Source organism: Rhinolophus hipposideros (assembly GCF_964194185.1).
Source record: "Rhinolophus hipposideros genome assembly, chromosome: 20".
NCBI lineage: Eukaryota > Metazoa > Chordata > Mammalia > Chiroptera > Rhinolophidae > Rhinolophus > Rhinolophus hipposideros.
In genome coordinates this window covers 26,001,023-26,027,819 of record NC_138066.1, presented here as the reverse complement: position 1 = coordinate 26,027,819, position 26,797 = coordinate 26,001,023, and the positions used below count along the sequence as shown (strand labels likewise).

General features: G+C 49.2%; 2 protein-coding genes across 5 annotated transcripts; one reads left to right on the top strand and one right to left on the bottom strand.

Moving 5' to 3' along the window:
* Positions 1 to 1,427: 1,427 nt before the first annotated feature.
* EPX (eosinophil peroxidase) lies at positions 1,428 to 12,479 on the top strand (the record flags this gene model as incomplete). Its single annotated transcript, XM_081030256.1, has 13 exons — positions 1,428 to 1,647; positions 1,755 to 1,848; positions 2,075 to 2,250; positions 2,444 to 2,561; positions 2,685 to 2,814; positions 3,652 to 3,858; positions 5,041 to 5,359; positions 6,863 to 7,023; positions 7,405 to 7,660; positions 8,126 to 8,296; positions 10,481 to 10,718; positions 11,253 to 11,464; positions 11,776 to 12,479. The coding sequence occupies 12 exons, from the start codon at positions 1,428 to 1,430 to the stop codon at positions 11,452 to 11,454; spliced, it is 2,292 nt and encodes a 763-aa protein (XP_080886382.1). The 3' UTR covers positions 11,455 to 11,464; positions 11,776 to 12,479.
* On the bottom strand, positions 12,412 to 23,698 carry MKS1 (MKS transition zone complex subunit 1). Of its 4 annotated transcripts, XM_081030257.1 has the most exons (19): positions 23,247 to 23,348; positions 22,728 to 22,831; positions 21,535 to 21,605; positions 20,946 to 21,101; positions 19,749 to 19,846; positions 19,405 to 19,533; positions 19,057 to 19,161; positions 18,299 to 18,407; positions 17,678 to 17,734; positions 16,596 to 16,638; positions 16,284 to 16,349; positions 15,445 to 15,515; positions 15,015 to 15,084; positions 14,805 to 14,912; positions 13,998 to 14,131; positions 13,690 to 13,863; positions 13,391 to 13,473; positions 13,208 to 13,305; positions 12,414 to 13,097 (listed from the first exon to the last, which is right to left on the bottom strand). In XM_081030257.1, the coding sequence occupies exons 1-19, from the start codon at positions 23,324 to 23,326 to the stop codon at positions 13,006 to 13,008; spliced, it is 1,848 nt and encodes a 615-aa protein (XP_080886383.1). In that variant the 5' UTR covers positions 23,327 to 23,348; the 3' UTR covers positions 12,414 to 13,005. The 4 variants fall into 4 exon arrangements, with proteins under 4 accessions (XP_080886385.1, XP_080886384.1, XP_080886383.1 ...); XM_081030259.1 differs by lacking the exon at positions 13,690 to 13,863 and having other exon boundaries at positions 12,412 to 13,097; positions 23,247 to 23,698; XM_081030258.1 differs by lacking the exon at positions 13,690 to 13,863 and having other exon boundaries at positions 12,412 to 13,097; positions 17,678 to 17,794.
* Between the last annotated feature and the right edge of the window lie 3,099 nt (positions 23,699 to 26,797).

Here is a 26,797-nt window from a genome sequence, read left to right as displayed (position 1 = left end):
ACTGAGACCCGGGGAGCAGTGTGATTTATCCCAAGTTACCCAGGGGGTCAGTATGCTTCTGGAAAGGCCACAGTAACTTTCCATCCAGGACCCCTCATCACAGGAGAGGAGCTCCTACTGAAGATAGGGAGATAATATCTTGAGCTTGTGAAAGGGGTTGCTAAAGGGGCTATTTCAAATAGTGCTAAAGGGCCACTATTTCAAGAGCAACTGTCTTGGCCGATGGTGTGGGTGTGGGAGGAGCAGGCTGTGGAGGGCAGGGGCCTGTGTTAGGTAGGGCATGGGCAAGAGAGGGCAGGAAACAGGACACTGGGAACAGCCCTGCTGGGAGTCTGGAGCAGGTACGAGGTCTGCACTGAGGAAGAGATCGACACGTCCACTTGAAGAAGGGGGAAGGGGTGAGGACAGGCAGGCTGCAGGATATAGTGGGGGATTCTGGAGCTGAGTATGGATAGATGAGCACGGTTCTCCAGGCAAGCTAGGATGGAGTTGGAGCAAAGGCTGAGCATGGCTCATCCAGTGGACAGAACTGCAGGAGGAAAGGCAGAAGACTGACTGGGGTATTCTACCCTTGGGATGTGGAAATGGAGGCTCACCTAAGGTCACACAGGTGGTGACAGAGGCACATCCAACCCAGGTGTCTCTGAGCCCACCGTTGCAAGCCTCCTCTAAAGAAGCTACTGCCGATCAGCCCAACAGGAAATCAGCAGTTACTCAATGCACACCTACCACTGATAGGCACTGAAGAAATGAGTGGAGAAGCACTAAACCCAAGACAGGTCTTCAGCTTTTATGGCGGCCTGCCACCATTGCTCTGCTGGGTGCTTCACCATGATGTCTCTCTGTGTCCCCAGATGGCCCCATAAGGTACCAGAGTGTTGGGAGGGATAGGAAGTAAGGGAGAGGAGCTGAATCATTAATCCTACGTATTCATTCACTCAAACATTTATTGAGCATCTACTGAATGCCAGGCCTTATGCTGGGGGATATGGGGAGATACAACAGAAAGGCAGACCTAGTTTCTTTCTTGTTGGGGAAGGAGAGGAGTCTTTCCAGTCATCTGGCCCAAGTCCCATTTTAGGGATGTAAAAACTGAGGCCCGGAGAGGGGAAGTGAATTGACTAAGACCATATAGTTAGTTGGTGGCAGGACCAGGCCCAGTCCTCTAAGGAGGTGCACTGTTCCTCGGTCATCCAGCAAACATTCACTGAGAGACCTGGGCCCTGGAGAGGACACCATCAGTGAACTTGAGAGCAAAGAGGGTGGGGATGGGAAGTGGGTAGGAGGAAAGGACATCCCCAGGCTGGTGAGGGGTGGGGTGGGGTGTTGTAGTCACACAACTCCCCCTAAAATAAGAGGGAAGTTCCAGAGCTCCACCTTGAGAGGCTGGGCTTCCGGGCCTTAGCGCTCCCCTCTCTCATCCTAGGATGGGCTATAAAAGTCCCTTCCCAGTTACTCTCAGAGAAGAGCAGGGGCAGGGGAGAGGTCAGCTTGGGGTCCCCCGGGTGAGCAGGGAGCAGGCCATGGATTTCGCTCATTGCTGTGCTGTGGCTAGGGCTCACACTGCGGAGATGAAGGTGCTCCTGGCCCTGGCAGGGCTCCTAGTCACACTCATCCTGGCCCAGCCCTGTGAGGGCACGGCCCCAGGTAATAGCCCCTTGGACAGACAGGGAGAAGGGCAATGGAGGGGGAAATGCTTGGGTCTAGGGGGGCTGTGGCTCCACCGGACCCTGAGTCCCCTTCCCTCTGAGCAGCTTCCCCCAGGGCAGTGGAGACCTCAGTCCTTCGGGGATGTATAACAGAGGCCAAGTCGCTGGTGGATGGCGCCTACAATCAGACTCAGAAGAGGTGGGTCTGGGATCTGCACGGGCCTGGGAGGGTCAACGTGGGAGGATGGGCTCCAACCAAGGTCATCTCACCCATCGCCCTACCCCCAGGCACCAGGGAGGTAATGCCATGTTGGTAGACAGCCTCCCTTCCATCTATCCTGTTTACACTGCCCACTGGCCGGGATGGGGCTCTGCTGGGTGGGTCTGCTTCCTCTGTCGAGCCCTCCGTCCTCCTCTCTGGGCAGCCTCGAGCAGCGCCTTCGCAGTGGCTTGGCCAGCCCCACGGACCTCCTGTTCTACTTCAAACAGCCGGTAGCGGCCACCAGGACAGCCGTTCAGGCCGCAGATTATATGCATGTGGCCTTGGGGCTGCTGGAGGAGAAGTTACAACTCCAGGGATCCAGCTCCTTCAATGTCACTGGTACCATGCTTCCCACTGAGCCCCATGGCTGCCCTGGCCTGGGAATGGAAGGAAGCCAGGAGGGAGAAGCAGGGTGCATAGCCTTGGGATTTGGGAAGGGAGAGGGCAAAGGGATGGGAGGTACAGAACAGACCAGCTCAGGGAGGAGCTAGGATCCTGCACCCAGGACCCTGCCCACCTGTCCCGCCCCCAGATGTGCTAACAGAACCCCAGCTGTGGCTGCTGTCCAAGGCCAGTGGCTGTGCTGTCCAGGACCAGGCGGAGAAGTGCAGTAACAAGTACCGCACCATCACTGGGAGATGCAACAACAGGTGGGTGCCAGAGGCTGCACCTGACCCGGGGTGGGGCCTGCCCTCCCTCATCACCCCTTCCCTACATGCTGAGTGGTCTCCAGGCCTGGAATCCTGCTGACTCAAGCCCACCCACTGCTGCAGGAAGAGACCCTGGCTGGGGGCCTCCAACCTGGCCCTGGCTCGCTGGCTGCCAGCCGAGTATGAGGACCGGCTATCGCTACCTTTCGGCTGGACCCCTGGCAAGAGGCGCAATGGCTTCCTCCTCCCTCTTGTGAGTAGCTGCTGAGCATCTGGAAGGCGCTTGATCTCTTCTAAACGCAGGGAGTAAAAGCATAGGCCAGAGTGAGCCAGACTGGGCTCAAATCCAGGCTCTCCCAGTGGCCGGCTGGGTGACTTGGGGCAAGTAATACAGCTGAATCTCAGTTTCCTCATCTGTAAAAAGGCAGTAAAATCTGCCTCATATTGCTGGTGTGAATATTAAATATCATCCTTATAGGGTACAATCTATTAATGCTAGCTATTACAGTATTGTTTTTTTTCCTGAAAAAATTAATGTCAAAATATCTTACTAAATATAAAGGGCTATACACCTTAATCTACCTATATCTATTAATCTAAGCTATTTCACATACATCAATTTTCTAGTCATATGTCAATATAACAATCTATCATCTACCGATCTATCAATATCCACTTAGGAATTTCTCTTTCACTGACCCTTCCAGCTACTTGTCCATCCTCTCTATATTTATTAACTGTTACCTAGCAACCAGAACTGCATCTATCAGTTCTATTATCCAATTATCCATTAGTCTATAAATTGATCTATCGATTTGATATAACAGCCCCTCTGGAAGTGCCGGTGGGGTCTGGGCCAGCCAACCTGGCGTCTCCCCTTCTCTTACCTCCTGGCATCCTCAGGAGCCTGGCCCAGCCTTCTAGGCAGAGGTGGGACAAAATCGGAAAGGGGAGGGGAGGGCAGGAGAAGAGGAGAGATTGTACGTTAACTCCAGCAGGGGTGACCTGCTGCTCACTGAGTCCTAGGTTGGCTCCCATACTTTGTGGGGTCTGGAAGCCCACACCCCACATTGACATATCTCCCTATCAGGTCCGGGCTGTTTCCAACCAGATCGTCCGCTTCCCCAGGCAGAGGCTGACCTCCGACCAGGGCCGCGCCCTCATGTTCATGCAGTGGGGCCAGTTCATTGACCATGACTTGGACTTCACCCCTGAGTCCCCAGCCAGAGTGGCGTTCACTGCAGGTGTCGACTGTGAGAAGACCTGTAAACAGCTACCCCCCTGCTTTCCCATCAAGGTACCCTCAGGCAACATCCCAAGGCCCTGGCCTCCAACCCAGGGCTGAGAGCTGGGAGTGTGGTTCTGGAAGACTTAAGTACCTTCCTGAAGGAGCTGTGATGCTGGAGTATCTGACAGAGACAAGCACAGACTCTGGCTCTATGCGTGTTTAAGGGGGTGGGGCAATCTGCCAAGAGATTCAGGGCAGGCTTCACAAAAGGGGGAGCAACGGAGACTGGCCTTGACCCATGGATCTGATTCCAAAAGGGAAAGTCTCTGGGCTGCTGCTTTTGAAAGCCTTTAGGGTCTCTTAGTTCTCACCTTTCTCTCTTTCCTGGGGTAGTCCAAGGGCCCTGCAGCTGTCACCAATTCCTGGGACTGGGTTACAAGCAGGGTGCTATGCTTCAGGCTGAGAAGCAAGGATGGTGTGGAAACTAGGGAAGAAAAGATGGATTTCAGGGAGCAGAGACTCTGCTGGGGAAGAGAGAGGGACACACACGTGCACACACACATACATGCACACCTTCACTCACCCTTCATAGGTAAGGCCACATCCACGGGGTATGTATGACACGTGAGGTCCCTGGCTGGCTCCTCCCTGTGGCAACCTTCCTCATTCTTCAAACTCTGGTTCAGGGGCACCTCCTCTGGGGAGCCTTCCCATATCTTCCTATTACACCTTTCACTTTTGGCTTTTGGATCGAACAAAGCAAGTGGCCCATCAATTAGGGTTATGTTCTCTACGTGTATCTGTTTTCAACTGAATTGCCAGCTTTCTGCAAACTGTCCTGGATTTCATTGATCTTTGTAGTCGCCAAAGCACCCAGCACAGAAAGGTGCTTCAGAAATGTCTGCGGATTCGAATGGAATGAAAGGAGCACGGGCATAAATGTCAGGAGAACTAGGTTCTAATCCTTCCTTTTCCCATCACTAGTTGTCTCTTCCCCTCTCTGAGCCTCAGCTTTCCCATGTGCAAAATGAGGATCTAAGGCCTCCTCTACTTCTAGCCTCTCATGACTTTATGACACAAAGTATTAAGGACACTCAGACTGATCTGGTGAGCAGTGAGTCTGGATGAGTCCAAGAGGGCGTCCTGGAGGAGGGCACTACCGAGCAAGGTTTTGAGGCAGGTGTGGGATGGCCAAAAGGAGCGAGCTTGGTCTTAAGGGGCCCCGTGTCACTGGCTCCTCTTCGACCATAGATTCCGCCCAACGACCCCCGAATCAAGAACCAGCGCGACTGCATCCCCTTCTTCCGCTCGGCACCCTCATGCTCACGGAACAGGAACAACGTCCGCAACCAGATCAACGCGCTCACCTCTTTCTTGGACGCCAGCATGGTGTACGGCAGCGAGGTCTCCCTCGCTCTCCGGCTCCGCAACAAGACCAACTACCTAGGGCTGCTGGCTGTCAACCAACATTTCAGCGACCACGGCCGGGCTCTGCTGCCCTTCGACAACCTGCGCAACGACCCCTGCCTCCTCACCAACCGAGCCGCGCGCATCCCCTGCTTCCTGGCAGGTCAGGCTGGGGGAAGGTGACGTCTGCCCAGGACAGAGCCAGTCCCCGGGTTCCGGGTTGGGATGCGGTGGGGTACATGGCTTCAGACCTCAACATTAGGCACTCCACAGCACGGGTCTGTGGGTAGTTGTCACAGAATCCTTAGGTTGTTAGGAGTCCCTTTGCAAATGTCCGCTGTGTGGCCAGCAGTCACCCCTTGACTCTCAGTGATGAGAGACTCACGGCCTCGGCAGCGCTGCTCTTCATCTCCAGCAGCGCTGACGGTGAGAAAGGTCCCCCAGTGTTGATCCAGCATTCACCCATTGCTCTTCGTCTGGCTTCTGGAACTTCAGAGCAGAAGCTGTCTCCATTTCACACAGTAATAGCCTCTTTAATTACTCAAAAGTAGCTTTTACTTCCACCTAACCTTTTTTCTTCTCTGGGTGAAATTCCCTTAGGTTTTCAATCCTCCCACCCCCAAACTTCCCACTGTTGCTAGACACTGGTACCTGCTATATTCTTCCAGATACGTAATTTGAACTCTCCTCAGGTCCTTTGCCTGCATGGGCCAGTTATAACCATACTGGTCATGGTTGCTGGTTATTTAAGATATTTCAGTATGCCACTTCTAACCTGGCAGCCACCCTGACAGGAGGCCATTATCGTCCTGGTCTTACAGTGGAGAAACTGAGCTCAGGGAAGATAACTAATGTGCACAGAGTTCAGACGGCAGAGTCCACAGTGGGAACTCAAGTCAGTGTAGCATTGAGGTCTGTGCTCTTTCCATTCTGCTCCACCGCTTTCTTCCCAGGGAGTCGGCGCCAGCCCCCTGTTCTAAGGATAGTATATTTCTTTGCTCCTGGCAAGAGCAGCGTGCACCTTTGTGAGCAGACTATTGAAGAGTGGATTAAATTAGACCTTGCACAAACGGGTTTAGTTCAAAGCCAGTGAATGACTGTGTGTAAGGCCCACCTTCAGGAACTTACTTCCTTACCAGCCAATGCAGAAAGTCTGGCTACAGGAAGAGGCTCTGTCCACTCGTCCCTTGGGCTCCCTGGGGAGAGCAGCATGATAACAAGTCCAAAGCTGGAGCAAGGTCCAGCCCTCGGGAGAGAACATGCAGATTGATGCAGTTCATGGGACAGGTGGGCTCACGGTCCCAAAGTCAAGGCTCCTAGAGTTAGTTGTTCAGGTCCCTCCACCAGCTGTGGATCTGGTCATCTTGTAAAGTACAATCATTAGGCAGCTGTCCTGTGCTTTGCCACCGCACCCGAACCTGTTCCAGTCACTTAGGCACCCCGCGGTCCTCCCTCTCCTGGCCCCTGGTGTGGGGGTCCTAGGGTGGCAGTCAGTGAGGAGCCAGCCTCACAGCACAGCTGAGATGGAGGTCCAGTGAGGGTGAGGAGCTTGGCTCAGGCCAGAAATTCCCACTGCCTCTCTCTGGTCCCCAGAGCTCTGTCTGCCCTTGCAGAAAGACGTTTCTCTGGGCAGGGCTATGGCAACTCTGAACTTGGGGTTTTCAAGGTGACACCCGATCAAGCGAAACCCCCAAACTGGCAGCCATGCATACCCTTTTTATGCGAGAGCACAACCGGCTGGCTACGGAGCTGAGACGCCTGAATCCCAGCTGGACCGGAGACAAGCTCTACGAGGAGGCTCGGAAGATTGTGGGGGCCATGGTCCAGGTAGAGAATCCTGGTCCCAGCATCCCCTAGAAGACAATCTGGCACGAGAAACAATCTGAGGAAGTGGGTCCTACCCTCCTTAACACACCCTGAGGGTGTGCCTCAAGCCTGTCAGGTCTGAGTGATTGGGGGGGAATGAGATCTGACCTATACCGCCAGTTCTGCCACTAACTCACCGTGTGACCCTGTCCATGCCACTCGGCCCCTCTGCGCTTTGTATTTCCACCAGCCAATGGGATATTAATGTTGCCACATTTGACATGGTGATAATCAAGAGTTAATCTGAATGAGCAGCCCTTCAGAAAGCCCAACTTCTGTCCCAAAGCAGGGGAGTGGGGTGGGCAGCTGCTAAGGTAATTTACTCCTACCTCTTCCTACCAGATCATCACCTACCGAGACTACCTGCCCCTGGTTCTGGGCAAGGCCCGGGCCAGGAGAACCCTGGGGCCCTACCAGGGGTACTGTTCCAATGTGGATCCTCGCGTGGCCAATGTCTTTACCCTGGCCTTCCGCTTTGGCCACACCATGCTCCAGCCCTTCATGTTCCGCTTGGACAGCCAGTACCGGGCCTCAGCACCCAACTCGCATGTTCCACTTAGCTCCGTCTTCTTTGCCAGTTGGAGAATTGTGCATGAAGGTGACCAGGTTTTCCAGAGGCAGATGGGAGTGGGGATGGGGAACACAACCTCCCACCTGGTGGACCAAGCCTACTGCCAGGAGGCCAGGCTGCTGCTCAGGCCACTGCTAATCATCTCCCGAGGCCAGTGGAAACAAGTCAGGTGCCACTGAGACCCTCAGTCACAAGCCTCTCCTCCTCTCTGAGATTAGAGGATTTCTGTAATAAAAGGGAGGATGCTGATATCAGACGGGCGGCTTGTGGGCCTGAAAGAAGCTTGCCTTACACTGTTTTAAGAAGTGGGGATGACCCCCTTCCCTGCCAGCTCCAGTTCCCTTCGTGTCCACCCGGGCCTGTTTCCTAATACAAACATAGAATGGAAGCAGACTGGCTTATCCAGCTCTGAGCAACATGGCATCATGTGATGACCCAAGTTACCTCCTAGGGGTTGGGCCGATCTGCGTTGCTCACATTCCCCACCTCCAGGTGGCATCGACCCCATCCTCCGAGGTCTCATGGCCACCCCTGCCAAGCTGAACCGGCAGGATTCCATGGTCGTGGACGCGCTCCGGGACGAGCTGTTTCAGCAAGTGAGAAGGATCGGTCTGGACCTGGCCGCTCTCAACATGCAACGTAGCCGGGACCATGGCCTCCCAGGTGAGGGGGATGCCCAGCCCTCCTCCCAGGCTTCGCTTGGACCAGGGCTGCTGGTGGTGGTGAGGGTGGGTTTCAGAGAAGACGCTTGGTAGCTCCTCTCTGACTGGGACTGTCTGCAGGATGTGCTGTGGCTCAGAGGCACGCAAGGCCAAGGTTGATGCAGTGGAGCATTCCTGGGACCACCTTTCTGCTGTCCTGCCACATCTTCTCCATCTGCTGCAGGGGCTCGAGCTTTAAGTTCACAGCAGGACCAGGCCTTGGGCATGGGGAGCTGAACAAAGGCGATCAGGACTTTCCAAACAGACAGAAACAGATTTAAAAGGCAGGGAAGAACTCCATTCCCTTCCACCCTGGCAAGTTCCAAGGAGGAAGGCTCAAGTTTCAGGGATAGAGAAATTGGCTCCTGGCTCTAAGTAGGATCCTGAGAGGCAGGGAATGGGGGGTTGGGGGGTGGTAAAAGTAAGGCTGCCTTGTTGTTTGGGGAGAACACAGAAAGCTTTATCCCAGGAAAGATGAAAAATTAGGCATTTTGCTAGGAAATTTCATGGATAGTAACTCGTTTAGCCTTCCCAATGACCTTGAGAAGCAGCTACTACAGACATTTTTATAGGTGAAGAAATAAGCTCAGAGACATCCAGTAATTGGCCTAAGGTCATATAACTAGGAAGTAGCAAAATTGGAATCAAACTCAGAATTCCTTCCTTCCTCCTGTTCAATCCACAGTGTTAGGGGAATGCTTTGGCCTCGCTCCTCTCTTCCCTCTCCTCACTTTCTACTTTCCTGCCTAAATACAACTCCATCTTCCTTGGCTAATCTTTGGCTGTATCATAACACGGTGGGGGGAATTTCTACTGCACCTAACACAGCATCTATCTGGCAGGCACACAGCAGGCACTCAAGAACCTGTTTCTTTTCTTCCTCACACTTGGGTGCTCCTCACAGCTACAGAGCTGTGGGCGCCCCCTACTGGAGAACTGAGATGGCTAGCCATCCAAGTTGCCACACAGTGAGTTTCTGTTTCCCCCAGTACCAGGTCCCTGCAAACTGTCCCAGAAATATTTCCCTGATACTAGCTCTTACAGTCTACTCGAATCCCTTCCCAAGTCCAACACCGAATTCGGAACTGAAAGACCTGATTTGAACTCCACTTAATAGTAGAGTGACCTCGGGAATGTCACAGCTGCTGAAGCTCAACAATATCCATTGCTAAAATGCGGATTACAAAGGTCTGTGAGGATCCCGATAGTCACGCAATCGTGCTTAGTAATGGTAAACCATGATGTGGTTTTCCTTTGTTCAGTTGGAGGAAGGTGTTTGTGAGTTGCCGTTCATTGGACGACGGTGGGCTGATGTTTCCTCAGGCTAGGGTAAAGCCATCTCCTGTACTGATGGACCTACCGTGTCATGTGGCCTGAGCCTGGTGTGGGATCCTGATAGCTGAGAAATCAGCATGGCTGGTCTTTGGAAGTTTCTGAGTAGGTGAACATTCTCAGCTTAGTGATATAATTAACATATAAAATTTACCCACATGAAGTACATAACGCAGTGACTTTAATGTAGTTAGAGTCATTAGATATGCCTCTACCATCATATCTAATATCAGAATATTTTTATCGCCCACAAAAGAAACCTCATAATAACAGTCAATCCCCATCCCCACCCTAGCCCCGGACAACCACTTATCTACTTTCTGTCTTTATGTATTTGCTTATTCTGGACATTTCATATAATGGAATCATACAGCATGTGGTCCTTTTCTGAATAGATAAGCTTTATCCATGCTTTTCATTTGTTTTGTTCACTCATTTGTTTCTTCATTCATTCATTCTACAAACCTGATGGAGAATCTCATGTTCTGGGTACTATCTTATTTGTGCCTAATCAATGCACATGGGCCTAATAATAATATTATTGTGGTTATGAGTAGTGGGTTACAACAGCTTTTTACATTAGGACACAAGCCTCAGTTTGAGGCACACAAAGCATGGTTGTCCATTCACATTGAAAATTAGAGGACAGTAGTTTGGTCTTTGGAAGGTTCAGGACCTCTTCTAGTAGGGTTTTTGTTGTGCCCAGTATTGCCTGACCACAGGGCTCTCCCAGGAGAAACTGTGGAGAGAAGCAGAAGCTAATGGGAAGACAGAAACGATAAGACTAAAACTGCTTCTGCCCCATTCCCCTCAGGGTACAATGCGTGGCGGCGCTTCTGTGGACTCTCCCAGCCCCGGAATCTGGCACAGCTTAGCCAAGTGCTGAAAAACCAGGATTTAGCAAGGAAGTTTCTGAATCTGTACGGGACACCTGACAACATTGACATCTGGATTGGGGCCATTGCAGAGCCTCTTTTGCCAGGGGCCCGAGTAGGGCCTCTTCTGGCTTGTCTTTTTGAGAACCAGTTCAGAAGAGCCCGAAATGGAGACAGGTAAGTGACCCGACCCTAAAGGGACCAGCCCCAGAGCAGGGCAGTAAAGCATTAGTACTTCAAGACTCAACAATGGGGAAATGTGCTCTTTGTACCTTCATTTCTTCCAAGCTTACAGGATCTGAGACCAGGAGGCTCCTGGAGAGCTTGGTCAGAGGGAGAGAGACCACTGACCCAGGAAGGCAGATAATGCCTGAGCTGGAGGCATCTGAAACCCTGGAGACTTGTCAGCCTCACTGTTCTAGGCTTAGCGGATTCCAGAAAACATGGGCAGAAAGGGTTTGAAACCTAATGCCCCATTTGGTGGATTTGTACTTTACTTGGTTCAAATCCAGCCCTGGCCACTTAAATTACTGTACATTTAATACCTTCAGGAGATTTACTTGACCACTGAGCTGGTTTCTTCATTTATAAAATGGGAATACCTACTTTGCAGAAATTTTATGAGAATGGAATGAAACAATATATATAAAGTACCTGGCATACAACAGGTACTCATGTTCATTCACCTATATTTCTTGGCTGTCTTGGTAGGTTCTGGTGGCAGAAAAGGGGTGTTTTCACCAAGAGACAGCGCAAGGCCCTGCGCCAGATTTCCTTGTCTCGAATTGTGTGTGACAATACCGGTATCACCACCGTTCCGAGGGACATCTTCAAGGCCAACACGTACCCACGGGGCTTTGTGTGCTGTACCACCATCCCCAGGTTGAACCTGTCAGCCTGGAGAGAAAAATGAGGCTCTGCAGGTAAGGGGAGGCCCTCCCCCAAGAGCACTGGGCTGAGTCAGTCCTTCACATCCTTCCCCAATGGGACAGTTGAGTTCTCCGAGGCCTGTAAGCAGGGACAACAGAATTTGTCATTAGGGACAGGGTACTCTTTCCTAGTGGCTTCCCAGTATGCCAGCGTCAGGGCTGATAGTTAATCCCGGGGCCTAGGACTTTGGGGGGCGATCAGGAGGGATCCAGTCAGCCTAGGCTTAGTCATCAACACCCTGAAACAGCTTCATTTCTGGATGCCCAGCAAGTTCCTCACTTGCCCACTTCTGCTGTTTCCACAGGAGTCCATCTCAAGCCTCTGACCTTGGGAGACCAGGGAACCTGGGGGAGGCCGCAGGCTACCCTTTCCCCCTGGAACAACCATATCCTGCTGATGCTTTTGCTCACTACAGCTCAGAGCTGGTTCTTTGGCTGGGAGTGATAGCTAGGGCGCCCAACCAGCAGTGAACCCACCGGCGTTGGAAGCCAAGCAAGGTCGTGAGGCCCACACAAAAGTCACCTGCAGGGTTCCCAGACACTTTCTTCTATTTCCCAGACCATCCCTGATCCCTACCCACGACGTGGAGACCACACAGTGCCCGCCTCTAGCCACCGCATAATTCTCCTCGGGAGCCTGCAGGCTGGGCAGCGTGCTCCGCATCTGCCAATAAAGCCCTGCTGGGGGCAGGAGCCGGGTGTCGGGCTGGGGAGGATGCGACTTCAGTCCCATACCTTGCTCCAGATGTTTAAGAGGAGTGCTGCTAAGACACGGTTGGCACTAACCTCTAAGCTTCTCCTATGGGCTGAATTAAGAAAATCGAAAGAAACACTCTGGAGTAAAGGGGAAGGAACCCCAGCAGTGCCAGGGACCCCAGCATTAAGGAGAGTACCTCAACCAAACCAGCGACCTGAGCAAAGAAACAGCCGACAGAACATGAGTCAGTATAAAAAGCTTTTATGTACAAAACACAATAAAAGATACCACCCAGCTAGCAGCTTGAACTGGCCACTGCCTCCGGCTTTCATTAACTCCAGAAATAGTCATATCTCGAATGCAACAAGCCCTAAGCAGTAGGACTAGGCTACCTTGGAGAGAAGAGGCTGACACTCCTGGGTCAAGAATTAAAGCGTTATTTCATTTTCCTTCTTTCTTGAGCCTCCACTTGTTAAGAGTTTGCGGGACGGGAGGCACCTGCCGCCCCTGCTACTGAGACTGCGCCACAGGCCAGGAGACAGGCTGTCAGGGACAGAACCGACCAGGGGGTGAACCCCAACCAGTCTCGAACCAAACAATCTGTCTGGTGGAGATACCCACTTGCAGCAGCTGAAATATGACTCTGGGGGCCCCCGGGGTCTGGTTTTATTGCCACATGGCAGAGAAGACTGCTGAAGACGAGGCAGAGGGGCAGGCCTGGGGATTTCCTCAGCTCTTCCTGTTCTCGGCAGGTCTCTAACAGAAAGACATGAGAAAGCACTGGCTTTAGCTATCACTTGTCTTGGCCCCTCACATGGAGCGCCAGGGCTCCAGTGAGCTAGGAAACCATGGTTCCCAAGGGGCTCACGAGGTCCTGGGGAAGGCTTTCTCGGGCCTCCTGCATGCGGCGCCGGGCTCGACGGAAGGCCTCTGTGATGGAAGCAAACACAGTAGTCAGCTGCCATAGTGTGGGGAGGAACATGGCCCATGCTGACTTTGGGTGGTGGCCAGCTCGGGGGCAGAGGGTCAGGGGGACCTACCCAGCACATTATGAATGGAACTCTGCTGGCTAAATCCTTCCAGACGGTCCAAGACACTCCGCATCCTTTTCCGGAGAGAACTCGACTCCATGAAGGCCCTGCAGGGGAGCGCGTCACATGACCGAGGCTGCTTTGGAGCCCTCGGGGTAAGGAGCCCCAAGGTAGAGGGCCAGGGCCACTCACCTGGACTGCTGCAGACAGTACAAGCGGAAGGTGACGCTACCTGTGGTCTCTGTGCGGAACCCAAAGCGGCTCAGACGCTGCCCCTGTGGCACACAATGAGCCAGTATCAGGTCTCTGCAGTCTCTAGAGCCCAGGAACCATGCTGGCCTCCCTCCAATTCTTATTCCCATTCTTGGGGAGCACAGTTCTGTTGGGGGAACCGCATTCCAGCACCCAGACTCCACCACCTCCAGGCTAACACTGGGCTCCCAACCGTAAAGCAGGGAATATTCCAACTGCACTGAGAATAAGCATCTTACAAACGTCCTGCTGATCCTCCCACCGCTGGTCACCGAAGCCCCAGTGAGGGGCTGGAGGGATGGTATGGTGATTCTGAGGGGACCAGGGGCAATCTCCAAGTATACTATTTTCCAGAGATCTCCTACGATAGCGATGTAGATATTTGTAGCTGGTTCAAAATATGGCTGTGACTTCTACCTTAAGCCACAGGGAGGAAGGGGCTAAGTAATAATGAAGCAATGAAGGGGTCTGAACCCAGATCCCACCTTCTACAGGTGAGGTGGGAACATAAGCTCCCAGCATGAAGTTTCTGCAGAGACAAAATCACCTTAAAGCTTCCGGGTATGCGCACATAGGACAGGTCCTCCAGTTCTAGAGAACCGCCGATGAAAAACCGCCTCAGTTCAGCCCTTGTGCCAAGCTCCATGGGTCTCCACGTGGAGACTGTCAGGGTGTGCGAGCCTGTGCAGGAAGAGGAAAATGAGGCCAGGCCAGAAAGGGCATGTGGTCCCTTGCTGACTCCCTAGCAATGACACAGGCCTGGCCACCACTACCACACTTGGTCTGGTGACAGTCTAACTTCTGGTGAAGACTATCATGGTGGCTTAGGGGACCCACCGGGAAATCAATCAGACAGAAATTCAAATCTCAGCTCTGCCCATTCTTACCTGTGTACCCGGGACGAGTTTCTTAACCTCACTGAAGCTCCTTCTCCTCTAGTGAAACGGAAATACTACCTACCCCTCACAGTGTAGTTGGGGGAATTACATGAGACGCACTCAGCACCACGCCCGGCTCACAATAAGGACAGTGGCCATTATTTCAAAACGAACACTGATCCACTTTGCCATGCAACCCCTCCCCCAAGGCTGCAAGTCAACCAGAGGAGCTTGGAGCAGGTACCAGAGGCCCTCAGGCCGCTGGACTTCACCGGTTAGTTGCAGTTTCACTCAGTTGTCTCTAATGGAGGAGGGAAACTTCATCAGCAAGAGCAAGGACGCTTGCAAGTCAAATGCTTCTAATTCCTAATTATCCCTACTTCTCACTGGACGTGATTGAATCTTTTGGAAGGGTAGGTCTTGCTCCTAGGAGCTAGGGCACGTGGACCACATGAAGGGCAGGGACGAGAGGTCACCTGGGGTGGCAGGCAGAACCACAGCTCCGTAGCCCTCCACACGGTACCTCTGCCAGAAGTCCAGTGAGAGGACCTCACAGTACAGCACAGGCCACTCCGGGAGAGCGTCTGGGAGCAAGCGAGAGAAGTGTCTAGGTCGCAGGAGGCCTTCGCTAAGAGTGGGCACCCCGAGGACACCCAAGGCCTAGTATCAGCTGCTGAGCAACTCACCAGCTGATTCGTTCTCGTGAAGGAAGGAGGCCTCAAATGTGAACGGATAGGAGAAGTAAGCCACCTTGTCCTAAAAAAGAGGAGTGCTGTTTTACACGTCGTGTGGGCTGGGCAAGGCCCCACTTGGAAGTTGTTCTCCCGTGGCCAACAACAAGGTCACCTTCACAAGGGAAAAGGAAAAACTATCACCCCAGGTGGGAATTAAAAGGCTGGGAGGCAAAGGGACACCCAAATACAAGTTATTCCTATGCTCAAAAACAGCATGAGGGTCCCTGGACCAGGCAGCACTGCAGAGCCCCCACAGAAGGGCCAGACCTAACTTTGGAACCTCTCTCCCAGAGGGCGTGGCTGTTAGCCTGATAAATCTTCAGATGCCACCCTATGAGCAGAGTCCCGTTCCCTTCCAGGTACCCCCTCTCGTTTTCCATACCATTCCCAGGGACTTGGTGGCACACGTCTGTGTTACTCCTGAGAGCTGCTGGAATGCTGGGGCTGACCAATCTGAAAGCCAAACCCGATATACATAGTAAGTTTCCCTGGGAGGAGGGCAAGTAGTTGAGAATGAGACAAAGCTCCTTTGTCCATTCATTCACTCACACACCCAATCAATCATTCACTTAACATTTACTGAGTGTCTACTATGTGCTGTGACCAGTCACTGGGGTACCTCGGTGACCAGATAGAAAAAAATTCCTGTCTCTCATGGACCTCACATTCTAGTGGGAGGGAGACTGACAAACCAACAAGACTATCAGACAGTGAATAATGTTATTCTAAAACAGGGTGAAGGAACTGAGTGACCTGGAGGTTCACTTATATCGGGTGATGACGGAAGGCCTCTCAAGGGTGACACTTAGGTTGAGACCTAAACTCAAGAAGAACCAGTCGTGTAAAATATGACAAAAAGAGTTTCAGACAAAGGAAACGGTCCTGAAAAAGCCTTGGAGACTCTAATAGTTTAAGATCAACAGAAGGTGAGGAGTCAGCCAAGGAGGCTGGTGATCCACCAACGAGAGAGAAAAGAGAAGTATGCAGCCAGAAGCCAAGAGAAGAGTTTCAGTGAGGAAAAGTGAGCCATGTCAAATGCTTCGGAGAGGTCAAGTAAGGCGAAAGCAGAGAAGTCACCACAGGATTTAATAACCTGGAAGCGATCTATGACCTCGAAAAGAACAGTAAGTTTTCGTGCAGAAGCAGGGTAGGAAGCCTGACCGAATGCCTCTACAAAACTGTCAGAGTGGGTATAAAAAGAGACTTACGAATCTTACTTACTGGTATCTGGTAATTCCACAAAGAAGTGGACGTAGAGATTGTCATACTCATAGCCTTGGGCTGAAACTAAGAAAACAGGAAACTATTTCAGCTTATTCTCCTATCACCCTTGGCACCCACCCAGTCCTGAAGGGTCTATGCACTTCTGGAGAAAGTCCCTTGAGGGCCAGGAACTCTCTGTGTTTCCAGGAAAGACTCATGGCTGAGTTTTCCAAGTACTGCAGGCCTCCACAGGGGCCGGGTGGGTATTTCACAGCTCTACTGGGGCACTTGCCCAGGCATCAAGAGATCTCTGTCTGGCAAGACACTTACCCACCTCTCCGTTTACAAAGAGCCGGAGGGCACCTGGGGGAGTCTAAAATAGAGAAAAGTGGGAGAGATCAGGAGGTCTGGAGGGAATCAGCACGTCTCCAGCCTGTCCACAAATCCCCAGAAGACCTGACACTGGATGTCAGATCCAGATATGTCACTATCACATTCCTTCCCGCCCTGTCACTTCACAGATCTGTTTCCTTCATTTCTAAAATTTGTAATGGTGGGGAAGATAATGCACTCTGGGAAATTTAGGAGAATAGCCAACGGAAGCCATAACAGCTGCCCTTTGGCGTCCAGTAGGAGCCTGGAGACCCCTGTTCCCTTTAGATGGCTGAGGTCAAGAAACTAGGGAATTTCCTTGTTTTAGTTATTTGTGTATCTGTCTTATTTAACTTTTTAATACTGAACCTCTATTGCTAATATACTATACAAATTATGAAAGTCAATTTTTCAGAGCGAGAAAGGGAGACCAGTGGGTAATTCTATCTTTGTTTCCAGATCTAGAAATGGAACTCCTGGGATGAGGGGACACAAAGAACAGACCACAGAGTAACTGACTTAAACTGTTTTGTTTTTAAAGAACCAAACTCTTTGACAAACAGAAACAATACCCCTTCCCTCTCTCTGCAGCCTTTAAGAAGAATATCCACATGAAGAGTGAAGCAGGCATTTTTCATCTTTATTTTTAAAATTAATTATAAAGTAATACATGCATGCATTACCACCGAAACTACCTGAATTCAAAACTACCTGAGTTTGGAGAATAAAAAATAAACATCCCTGACCCATCGCTCACCACCTAATATTCATCTACCATCTCTCAATCTCACCCTCTCCCCAGAAATAGCCCCCCATGGCATGTGCATACTCTTTCAGGTCTTTTCTAGGCATTCACAGTTCTATATCAATATAAAATGTTTTAAAAACATTGACAAGGACTATCCTTTATACACTATTTTGTACTTCCTTTGACACTTTTGAAGAGTATGTGTTGGGGCTTTTTAAGAGAAGCACTCAGCCACAGTCAAGATGCATTGGCTGAAGCCCGCTGGCCGTGCTGCAGGAAGCCACGTACTCACCATCTCAAAGTCAGTCCCCACGAGGCTGCTGAGATACTCCTTGTGCCGGCTATAGAGCTGAGGAAGGAAACCAAACCAAAACTCAAGATGTGACCCAAGCCAGATCAGGGTGCAGTTCTGAATGGGAGGGAGCAAAGAAGCAATAATGGAAAATGGCACAGAGAACTGGAGGCCTAAGCGTCCCAGCCACTGGCATTTTAACGTGAAGCACAGAGGCTGTGGAGTCCACTGGCCTGGGACCAAATCCTGGCTCTCACACGTACAAGCTACATGATCTTGGGCAGACTGCTTAGCTTCTCAGTCTCAGTTTCCTCATTTATAGTGGTAATAAAACAAGTATTCACCTCAAAGGGTTGCTGTACCGTCTACATGAAATGAAGTATGTAAAGTACCTAGCACAGAGCATGGTAAGTGCTCAAATAAATGGTCATCATCATTATGATGATGATTATGTTTTCGTATGAACAAAGCCTTGAGTCTGATTAGTCAGTAACACTTCCTAAGTCAGGAGAGAGCCATTAAAAGCAGATCTTGCTACTGCTGACCTCAACCTTGGACACGGTTTCAGCTCCTTGGTGCTGAGGCTCACCTCTTTGCTACTTAGAATGAACTAGCTCTTACATCCTTGAACACACGCTGTTCCCGCTCCTCCTCTTCTGGCCGTGCAAGGGAGGACACGTTGTCAATCGTATACTTCCACAGCTCCTGCTTCTCCCCCTCGCTCTCAATTCTGCAAGGTCAAAGCCACAAAAGGACCAACTCTGATAACGAGAGATAGGGTCCTCCAGATCTTGCTCAGGGATGAGCCATCCCTGGCCATACACCTCATTTAGAGTATATGATGACGACGATGGCCAGAATGATGACCAGGACAGGGGAACAAAATGGTAAAACAGAAAGGGTATCAGACTAGACAGAGAATATAGGTTCTGGGTCCACTTCTGCCTCAAAGTCACGGTGAAACCCTAAAGCACAACATCCCTGGCACTCAGTTCTCTCACCTGAGAAAGAGACAGGTGGGTGTAGATAATTTCTAATGTCTAGTTCTGTCATTCTAGGACCTAGAGATGAGGAACAATCAGCCCAGAGGAAAAGACGTGTTCTGGTTAGTCCCCACATTCAGCAGCGCAGAGAATTATTTTCACTTAACTACACTGCTGAAGGTATCACTTTCAGATTGGTGTAGTTGCATATTTTCTCAGAACATGATCCCCAGTATCCTAGGCGTCAACGACCCCGAAAAGAGTGTGAACAACTGCCTGGGCATTTAAAAGTTGGAACAGATGAAGAGATTTCTGAGCATCGCCTCCACTAGGTGTAAGAAGTGAAGCCAAGGGAAGGAATGCCGGTCTCCACCACCCCTTTCTTCCTCTCCTCACCGGTAGGGTCCTTTGAGACCAGTGAAATCCGGTTTTACTGTGATCACACCATTGCTATCCACCTTCAGAGTACAGAGGACATGTTCATACTTCTTATAGCCAAGCCTGTAAAGCAGGAATTCAACAAGGTTCAGGGTCACTGGTCCCACCTCCACGGAAGGAGGAAGAGGGAGTCAACCCATGTCAGAGGAGAGAACAGAGGCTGTGATGAGAATTATGGAAAAACACTTTCTTCTGAGAACAGCTAAGAAGAAGGTATACCCCAGGATGACTATAGCACATAGGTGATAGTTAATGAGAGGAGACAGTGATGAGGACCCAAACAGGGCGTTGAGAAGCTTCACTCACTTTCCATAGGGCCCCAGGTCTGCCATGATGTACATCGTCTGAAGAGGGGTGTTGACGACATGGTTGTTCCTGACGAACTCGTCTGAGGGTTCCCAGGTGACAATTCGTGACTTGAGGATGCCACCCTCCCTGGGAGACACCACAGGAAGGGTTACTTCCCTGGCACCCCCTAAAGAGCCTGAAGGAGGAACGCAGGGAGCCTACGTAGGTGGAGGCCTCCTGCAGAATGGGAAGCTCATTCTGCAGGTGGACATACCGAAGTTCAAGGTCGTTCAAGGTGAACGTACCGAGAACATGGGCATGGAAGGACCACAAAGGTCCCCCCCATACACATTTGTACTCACATGCCTCTCCTGTCCGTCCGTCGCCGCCTGACATTTGCCATTCGCTCAACCAAGAATGATGGCACTTCACTGGTTGCGGTGGTCATTTTTTGACAGTGCTGAGAAAAGAGAGCAATCCTGTGTAACCCAGCTGGTCAGGGCCTGAAGGGAAGTATTCCTTCTGAAACCTCATCCACACCTGATCCTGAGGTATAGCCACCTCACAATTACACATACACGTACTAATGGAGGCGGGCAGTGGCACAAACAACCGCAAGAAAATGCCTACCAGGCTTTGGTTTGCCCTAAGATTCTAGCAGCATATGAACCTTCAGAAATGAGTTTATTTATGCAGATATTAAAATGAGTCTGTCATCTCTGAGCACATACCAACAAAAAGTTGGGTGAGTTTGCCTGGTAGATATTGCTGTTGACTAGGTAGTTGGAAGATACTAAATGGGATACAAGCATTCTGTGGAAAGTCGTCACATGGGAGCTGAGCACTAACTGTCATTTTATTTACTTTTCTAAAACAGACAGCCCAAATTTTATACACTACCAACCCACCCACAGCTGCCCTAACAAAAGCATCAGTCTTTCAAAAACATTCACATAACACCTGCTCCTTGCAGAGATCTACAAGGTTGTAGACAAAAATCAGAAAATACAAGTTCTACCTTCCCTCGAGGAGTTTAACATCTCCTTGAGAAGACAGAACATATCAGGCAATGACAGAAGAAACTGTTAAACAAGTCCACCAGGTTATGTTGACATAACTGAGGCAAACTGAGGACATAAGCCATTCCCCAAGGCAGTACTGAATTCCTCTTCACACCCATATACTCAAGAGTTTTGGCTGAATCCCCTGGTGAATTTTATCTGGATGGTTCTAAACTCCACCCACCTGTCTTATCTCATGATGCATGGAGGAAGTCAGCCCAGTGGCAGCTTCTCCCGGTTTATAGTCTGCAAGCCTACACTAGAAACCCTGCCAGGTCCTCCAGGCCCTTCTGCAGGGAGAAGGGAGTAGCAGCCACACCACCTGCAGACTGTGCCCACTCTACTCCAGCTTGGATGCCAGCGGCACAAGGCAGTTCCTAGACAGGCTCTCTTGTCGCCCCTTCACAGGCTGCTGATTTAACACAAAGCACCCAGTGAGGCCAGAAAGCTCAGGGAGCCAAAGGAAAGGAAGCTATGGGACCTCGGAAAGAACAATACCTCCTCCAAATTGGTGTATCTATCAGAGTCAGTGTAGGTAAAGATTCGTCGGTTCTTCCTGCCACCTGAGTCCTCCAGCTTCAGGATCTCTTGATGGTACTGATGATCCAAAGGGCTCTGACAGGCTACTTCATTTTGGTACAGATCTACTTCAAACTAAGATCACAAAGAAACACATTTACTGAGAATATACCAAACTTTTGTTCCTACATCTGTTTAAGTAAAGCAGTTCCATACAGCTGAAACAATCTGATACATTTTCATGGTCAACTCTCATTTATCTAAACTAATGGAGGGTATGGGATCCAAAGAATGTTAGCGCTAAATTAAGGAACCAGAGTGATGGTCTAATCCAACTCCACTTTTACAGATGGCATATGACTCAGAGGTGAAAACTCCTGGCCCAGGATCATAAAACTGGGTGGTGACAGTATGTTACTGCCCCTGTAAACACAACAGGGGAAAGTATAAACTGCTTCAAGCTTTCTGGAAATCAGATTGACAACATGTATCAAGAATCTTTCCCTGACACCATCCAGGTGGAGGTGGACCAGGTAGAAGACCAAGCAGACAAGTGACACTGGCTCACCTGACTAAAGAGCTTCTCCTGCCACCCAATCAAGACCTCCTCCTCTTCATCTTCATCTGGGCGGTGTCCACCTCCAAAGACAACAAACAGAGTGAGTCAAATGTTGGGGTCAAACCAGCACCACTTCTTGCTCTGTGGTTAATTACAACCAAAGTCACTGCTCGTATATTTGCTACAAAACCAGTTGGAGTTCAGTGATTTATTAAGCACTCACTCTAGACAAAGGCTGGAAAGACTGTGGATGTGTACGTAGAAACCAGGATTAAGAACCAATAAGTCTTAATCACTACTCTAATTTGAATAAAAGGAAGTCATGCCTTCCAGGAATTATTTAACCTAATTCAATGTCAAGAGCTGAAATTTAGATCTAAGCTGAATAGCTCTTCCTCAATCCCAACTGTCCACCTTTGCTAGAAAGGAAACCCTGGCATTTTTATCATTCCTATGCCTGAAGCCATGTATTTAGAATCACAAACACTGTAACCTTAGGAAACCAAGTATCAGGAGAGAAGAGGAAAGGCAAGTAAATATTATATAAAAAAACCAAATCTAATACACTCCTAGCTGAGTATGCCTTTTTCAGAGATACATGCTTCACAACCCACTAGCCCACACTTCTTCCCAGGAATATTTTTTGAACAGAATCAACAAAAGCAAAGAGATTAGTGGCCTAACACAAGCACACTGCCCTCTCTTCCTCTCTTCCGGCTTCCCAGATAAGGAAAACTGCACGTGCACAGTGGATGTTAACATGCACATTTTTCAAGCAGACTCCAATTTTAAAATAGTTTTTAAAAGTGTTATATGTATGCTTAGAATTTGGAGCATATTTTCTCTTAGAAAAAAAAAAGAAATGCCACAAATGGAATTTAGGTTGCCGGGCAAATTTATAACATATCTAAAGTATGGTATTTGGTATTTCACTACATTTGACCATAATTACGATCCGCATCTTGATGACAGGAATCATGTCTTATTCAATTTTCATACACAACATAACACAGCCGTTAAAACGGCCTACGATCAAATCCTGACTTCAACATTTACCAGCTGTGTGACGGTGGGCCAGGAACCCAACCTCTCTACGCCCTTTCTCAAGACTACAGCCCTCCCTCTATTTTGTCTTAAGAGGTAACTGCCACCCTGGGCGACTCCCAGATCCCCAAGGGGACACATCACCACCATACACCCACTGGCGGTTTGAGGCCTAAAAGTGGCCAAGTCTATGTCCTTCCCGCGCTGGGCAGCAGGCTGGTAATGTAGGAAGTTGCTGGATGTGATTCTTTGCAGGTGGACTCTATCAAGAAAAAAGAAGCCCAAAATACTCGTTACAAGACACACAACCAGGAGATGAACATGAAGCACAGATGGGGGAAACGACACAGAAGAGGCTGGGGCTACCCAAGTGTGCGGGGTGCAGGCAACTGAGGGAAGCGGAGTGGGGCGCGGGGTCCCAAGGGGAAGACTAAGGGGGACAGAGTGTACTGGGGACACAGGGCTCCGAGGAATTTGGGAGGGACTTGAAAGGGCTCGGGTAAGTCTGGAAGATGCGAGTGGAGAGGGCTCCGGGAAGATGCGAGTGGAGACGCAGGCAGAGCGCGGAGGCAGTGAGCAGGGTTATAAGCGGAAGTGGGGGCCGCCGAACACTGAGCAGTGAAGTTCAGGCTCGAATTGTCTGATAGCATAAAACCACGGGGCTCTGGGGCGACTACCGGAGGCGCAAGTTGCGCACGGGGTCCCGGGAGCGATACACGGCTTCCCCCGTGTCAGTGTTCCAGACGGTCTCCGCCATGACAGCCGCGACCCGCCGCGACTGCGCCGGAAAGCGCGCCGCCCCCGGTTCCCCTAGCAACGCAGACGCTGGGTGGGGGCGGCGGAGGAGGGGCTGCGAAGCAATTCTCGGTCCTCAGCGCGGCGCCGCAGCGGTCGGCCCGGTGCAGGCCTAGTCAAGGCCAAAAGCCCGTCTCCGGCGGGAGTACCGCTCATCTCCCGTGCGAACAAAGCTCACTCACACCCATTGCACTTTACAAATGAGGAAACTAAGCAGAGCCAGTTGGGCCCCTTTCATAAAGATTCCTAAGTGGTTATGGGGACCAAACCTAGGTCCCTGAATCCCGACCACTACTTTTTCCATCACACTACGCTGACTTCCACTGAATGCTCTGGAACTTTGGCCTGCAAATGGGTGGACGTGACTCACAGGCTGTTTCCATTTTTCCCAAAGGGGTCAGGGAAGGTGATGACACTTACTCAGACATGAAAAATATATTCTCGGACGAAAAAAAAAATGGTCAGAAGATTTGTTATTGCTTGGGTTGGTATTTACTAAATCGGAGAAAGGAAAAACAGAAAGGTAAGAAAAGATGTTATTGAACTGTTTTTTCCCCCCGGCGTGTCAGTTCCGGATTTTTAAGACCTTAGATACTGTAGGGGCCTTCTGAAAAGCCAACAAAGTACTATTCAGAAGTCAGGCTGAATGAAGGACTGTCAAAGGCAGGATACACCATAACCTCCCCAAGGTCGTGTCATTTGCTGATCCTCCCGACAAAGTAATTGTCCCCTGAAGTCAGGAATCTTATGCAAATTTAATTATATGGCATTACCGTTGTGTAATACAAAGAACTCACCATAATAGCACTACTATTTATCATCTAATACAGCCTGAGTGTTTTGTTTATAGTGTCCCTAATCCCCATAGACACCCCTTAAGTAGGTATTGTTATTCCCATTTAACTGATGAAGTTAGTGAAGGCCAGGGCTTAAAAGGGATTGTTTAGGTAGAACTCTAGTAAGTGGTGAAGGAAGTTGGATTCTAGCCAGATGCGTCTTTTGAAGCCTGAACACCTTCTACTCTACCTCAAATTCTCTCATCTACCAGATTGTTTCTTAAGAGCACACAATTTCCAACCTGGGAAATAATTATTTCAACAGATAAAACCATGGAAGCAGAATACTAGCTCTTCAGAAATAGTCTCACTAATTTTTCCTTTTAAAGTTGTAAATACACAACACTGTGCCACATGAACAACAAATGATAAAGGTGGAGATTGCATCAACGGTTGTTTTATAACCAAATCAAACTTATAGCAAAGTCAATCTGATATAATTATAAACAAAATACTTACTGTACCATAATAGTATGGAAATATGTTATTTGTATAAGTAACCATAATTGAATTATTTTTATATAGGTAAACTGGATTTTTACATTCTATTTTTTATTTTCTGGTATCTGTAAAACCGTATAAGCCGGAGTCCCTAAGCGGTGTTCAAGGAGGCTATGAATTCTTTCCTAGAATTTCGTGGGGAGCATTTTCTGGAAGGAGTTTATGGCTTTTATCAGATTCTGCAAGGAGTTTGTATTCTGATGTCAAGAATGGCCTGATCCCCACTACACTTATACACTGATATCTTGTTAAAAGTCTAAAGTTTAGATTATATAGCATAAAGAGCAAAATCCGTTTTACCACCACCAGCAATCCTTCCACCCTCATTCCCAACCAGGATGATTCAGAGCTGACATTTACTGAGTTCTCCCTAAAATAACATATTCCATCATTTGGAGAAATTTTTTTGGTTTAGAAAAAACACATAAACCATCATGAAGTGTAAATATTATTGCCTCCATTTCACATATTTGTAAACCAAGACATTAATCAAATTTCTCACGGTCTTAATGACGAGGAAGCCTAGGGCCTGGACTTACATTCCAGATGTTCTGACTCAAACTTATGGGCTCTTTGAACTGTGCCGCATCCTTATATTGACTCATCCCGAACCCCTCCCCCATTTTTTTTCTTTCCTAAACCAGTCCCATCTGAACCACATTAAAATAGCCCTTCCCCCTCCCCAGTTGTGACTTTATAACATACTTGGGCTCTCCTTACAACAAGACTTTAGGAAAGCAGAAGAAGAGGAAAAGGAAGAACAGCGTTACAGGACATTTTTTACGAAGTGAAATATTTACCTACCATACTGTTATCAGGAATGACGTTTTCCTCGATTTTTGTCTTCTTGAAGGAAAGAATTCAATCAAGATACAGAGTTTGTGTTTCATAGGACAGCATGAAGTTTATTAGTAAAAGTGAGTATACTCCAAGACATTCAGCGGGCTGACCCAAGAGAAGGAAGCCACCTCTCCTTACGTTCTGTGAGAGGTTTTTATTTCTTTGGGTTAGAATTGTTTCCCCCTCTTCCTCTCTCTAATGTCCCCCTCTCTCTGCTGAGGTGTCCCATCCTCCCTTCTGGTTCCCAAGGTTATTTCTCAGGGTGTAATTATGAACCCATTAATTTCCCATGATTTATTTGAAAAGCTCATTAAAATGGCCCTGAGAAACAGGATGTATATTCTGGTAAGCAGGATGGTTTCCCTCCCTTTGAGGCATTTTTCCTTCTTCTAATGATATATCTTGTTCTCAATATCCTGCTGAGCACGCAAGGTGTTTGTACCCCAAGTGAGAGCAGCTTCCATCCTTCTACTGCTCATTTCTACTTTTCTACCCACCCTATCAATATGATCTAGCAATCTCACTCCTAATTATTTACTCAAAAGCAAAGACAACATATACCCACACAAAGACCTAATGTGAATGTGCATAGCAGCTTTATTCGCAATAGTAAAAATGGGAAACAGCCCAGATGTCTACCAACATGTAAATGTTTAAGCAAGTCATATAATACCTATACAATGCATACTACTCCACAATAAAAACAAAGTAAAACAACATGGATGAATCTCAGAAATCATTGTGCTAAATGAAAGTAGCTGGACACAGAAGGCTATATCCTGTGTGGCTTTTTTTTATATGACATTATAGGAAAAAAAAGAAAAATTATAGAGCTGGAACACAGATAAGTGGTTGCCTGAGGTTGGGTTTGAGAACAGGGGTTGACTATAAAGGGGCAGTGTAAGGTAATTTGGGGGATAATGAAACTGTTCTATATGGAACTGTTGTGATGGTACACAACTCATTGCATGTATTAAAACCTATAGAACTGTGTGTCACGATGAGTGAATTTTACTGTATGTAAATTGTAAACTATTTACCAGGTTGTGAGAGGTACCTAAAATGGAATGTAAACTATAAAAAATGAATCTAACTGTGTTATAAATGACTCACATGCCTCACTGAAGGGAGTGAGAAAGAAAGGAGCCACCCTAAGTAACTTTGGAAAACAGTGTTTTGACTGGAAACTGAAGGCTAAAGATAAAAAGAACTCCGCAAAGGGTGTATTCTAGTTGGTAAATTTGTTTCTCAGAAGA

Bases quoted from the DNA above. Each gene is read 5' to 3' on its own strand.
- MKS1 (XM_081030257.1), bottom strand. From the start codon at position 23,326: ATGGCGGAGACCGTCTGGAACACTGACACGGGGGAAGCCGTGTATCGC. The intron at 19,847-20,945 runs GTATTGTTCTTT...CTCTTTTCTCAG, and splicing joins GATACACCAATTTGGAGGAG to CACTGTCAAAAAATGACCAC. The intron at 14,913-15,014 runs GTGAGTTGCTCA...GCTTGCTCCCAG, and splicing joins TCACGAGAACGAATCAGCTG to ACGCTCTCCCGGAGTGGCCT.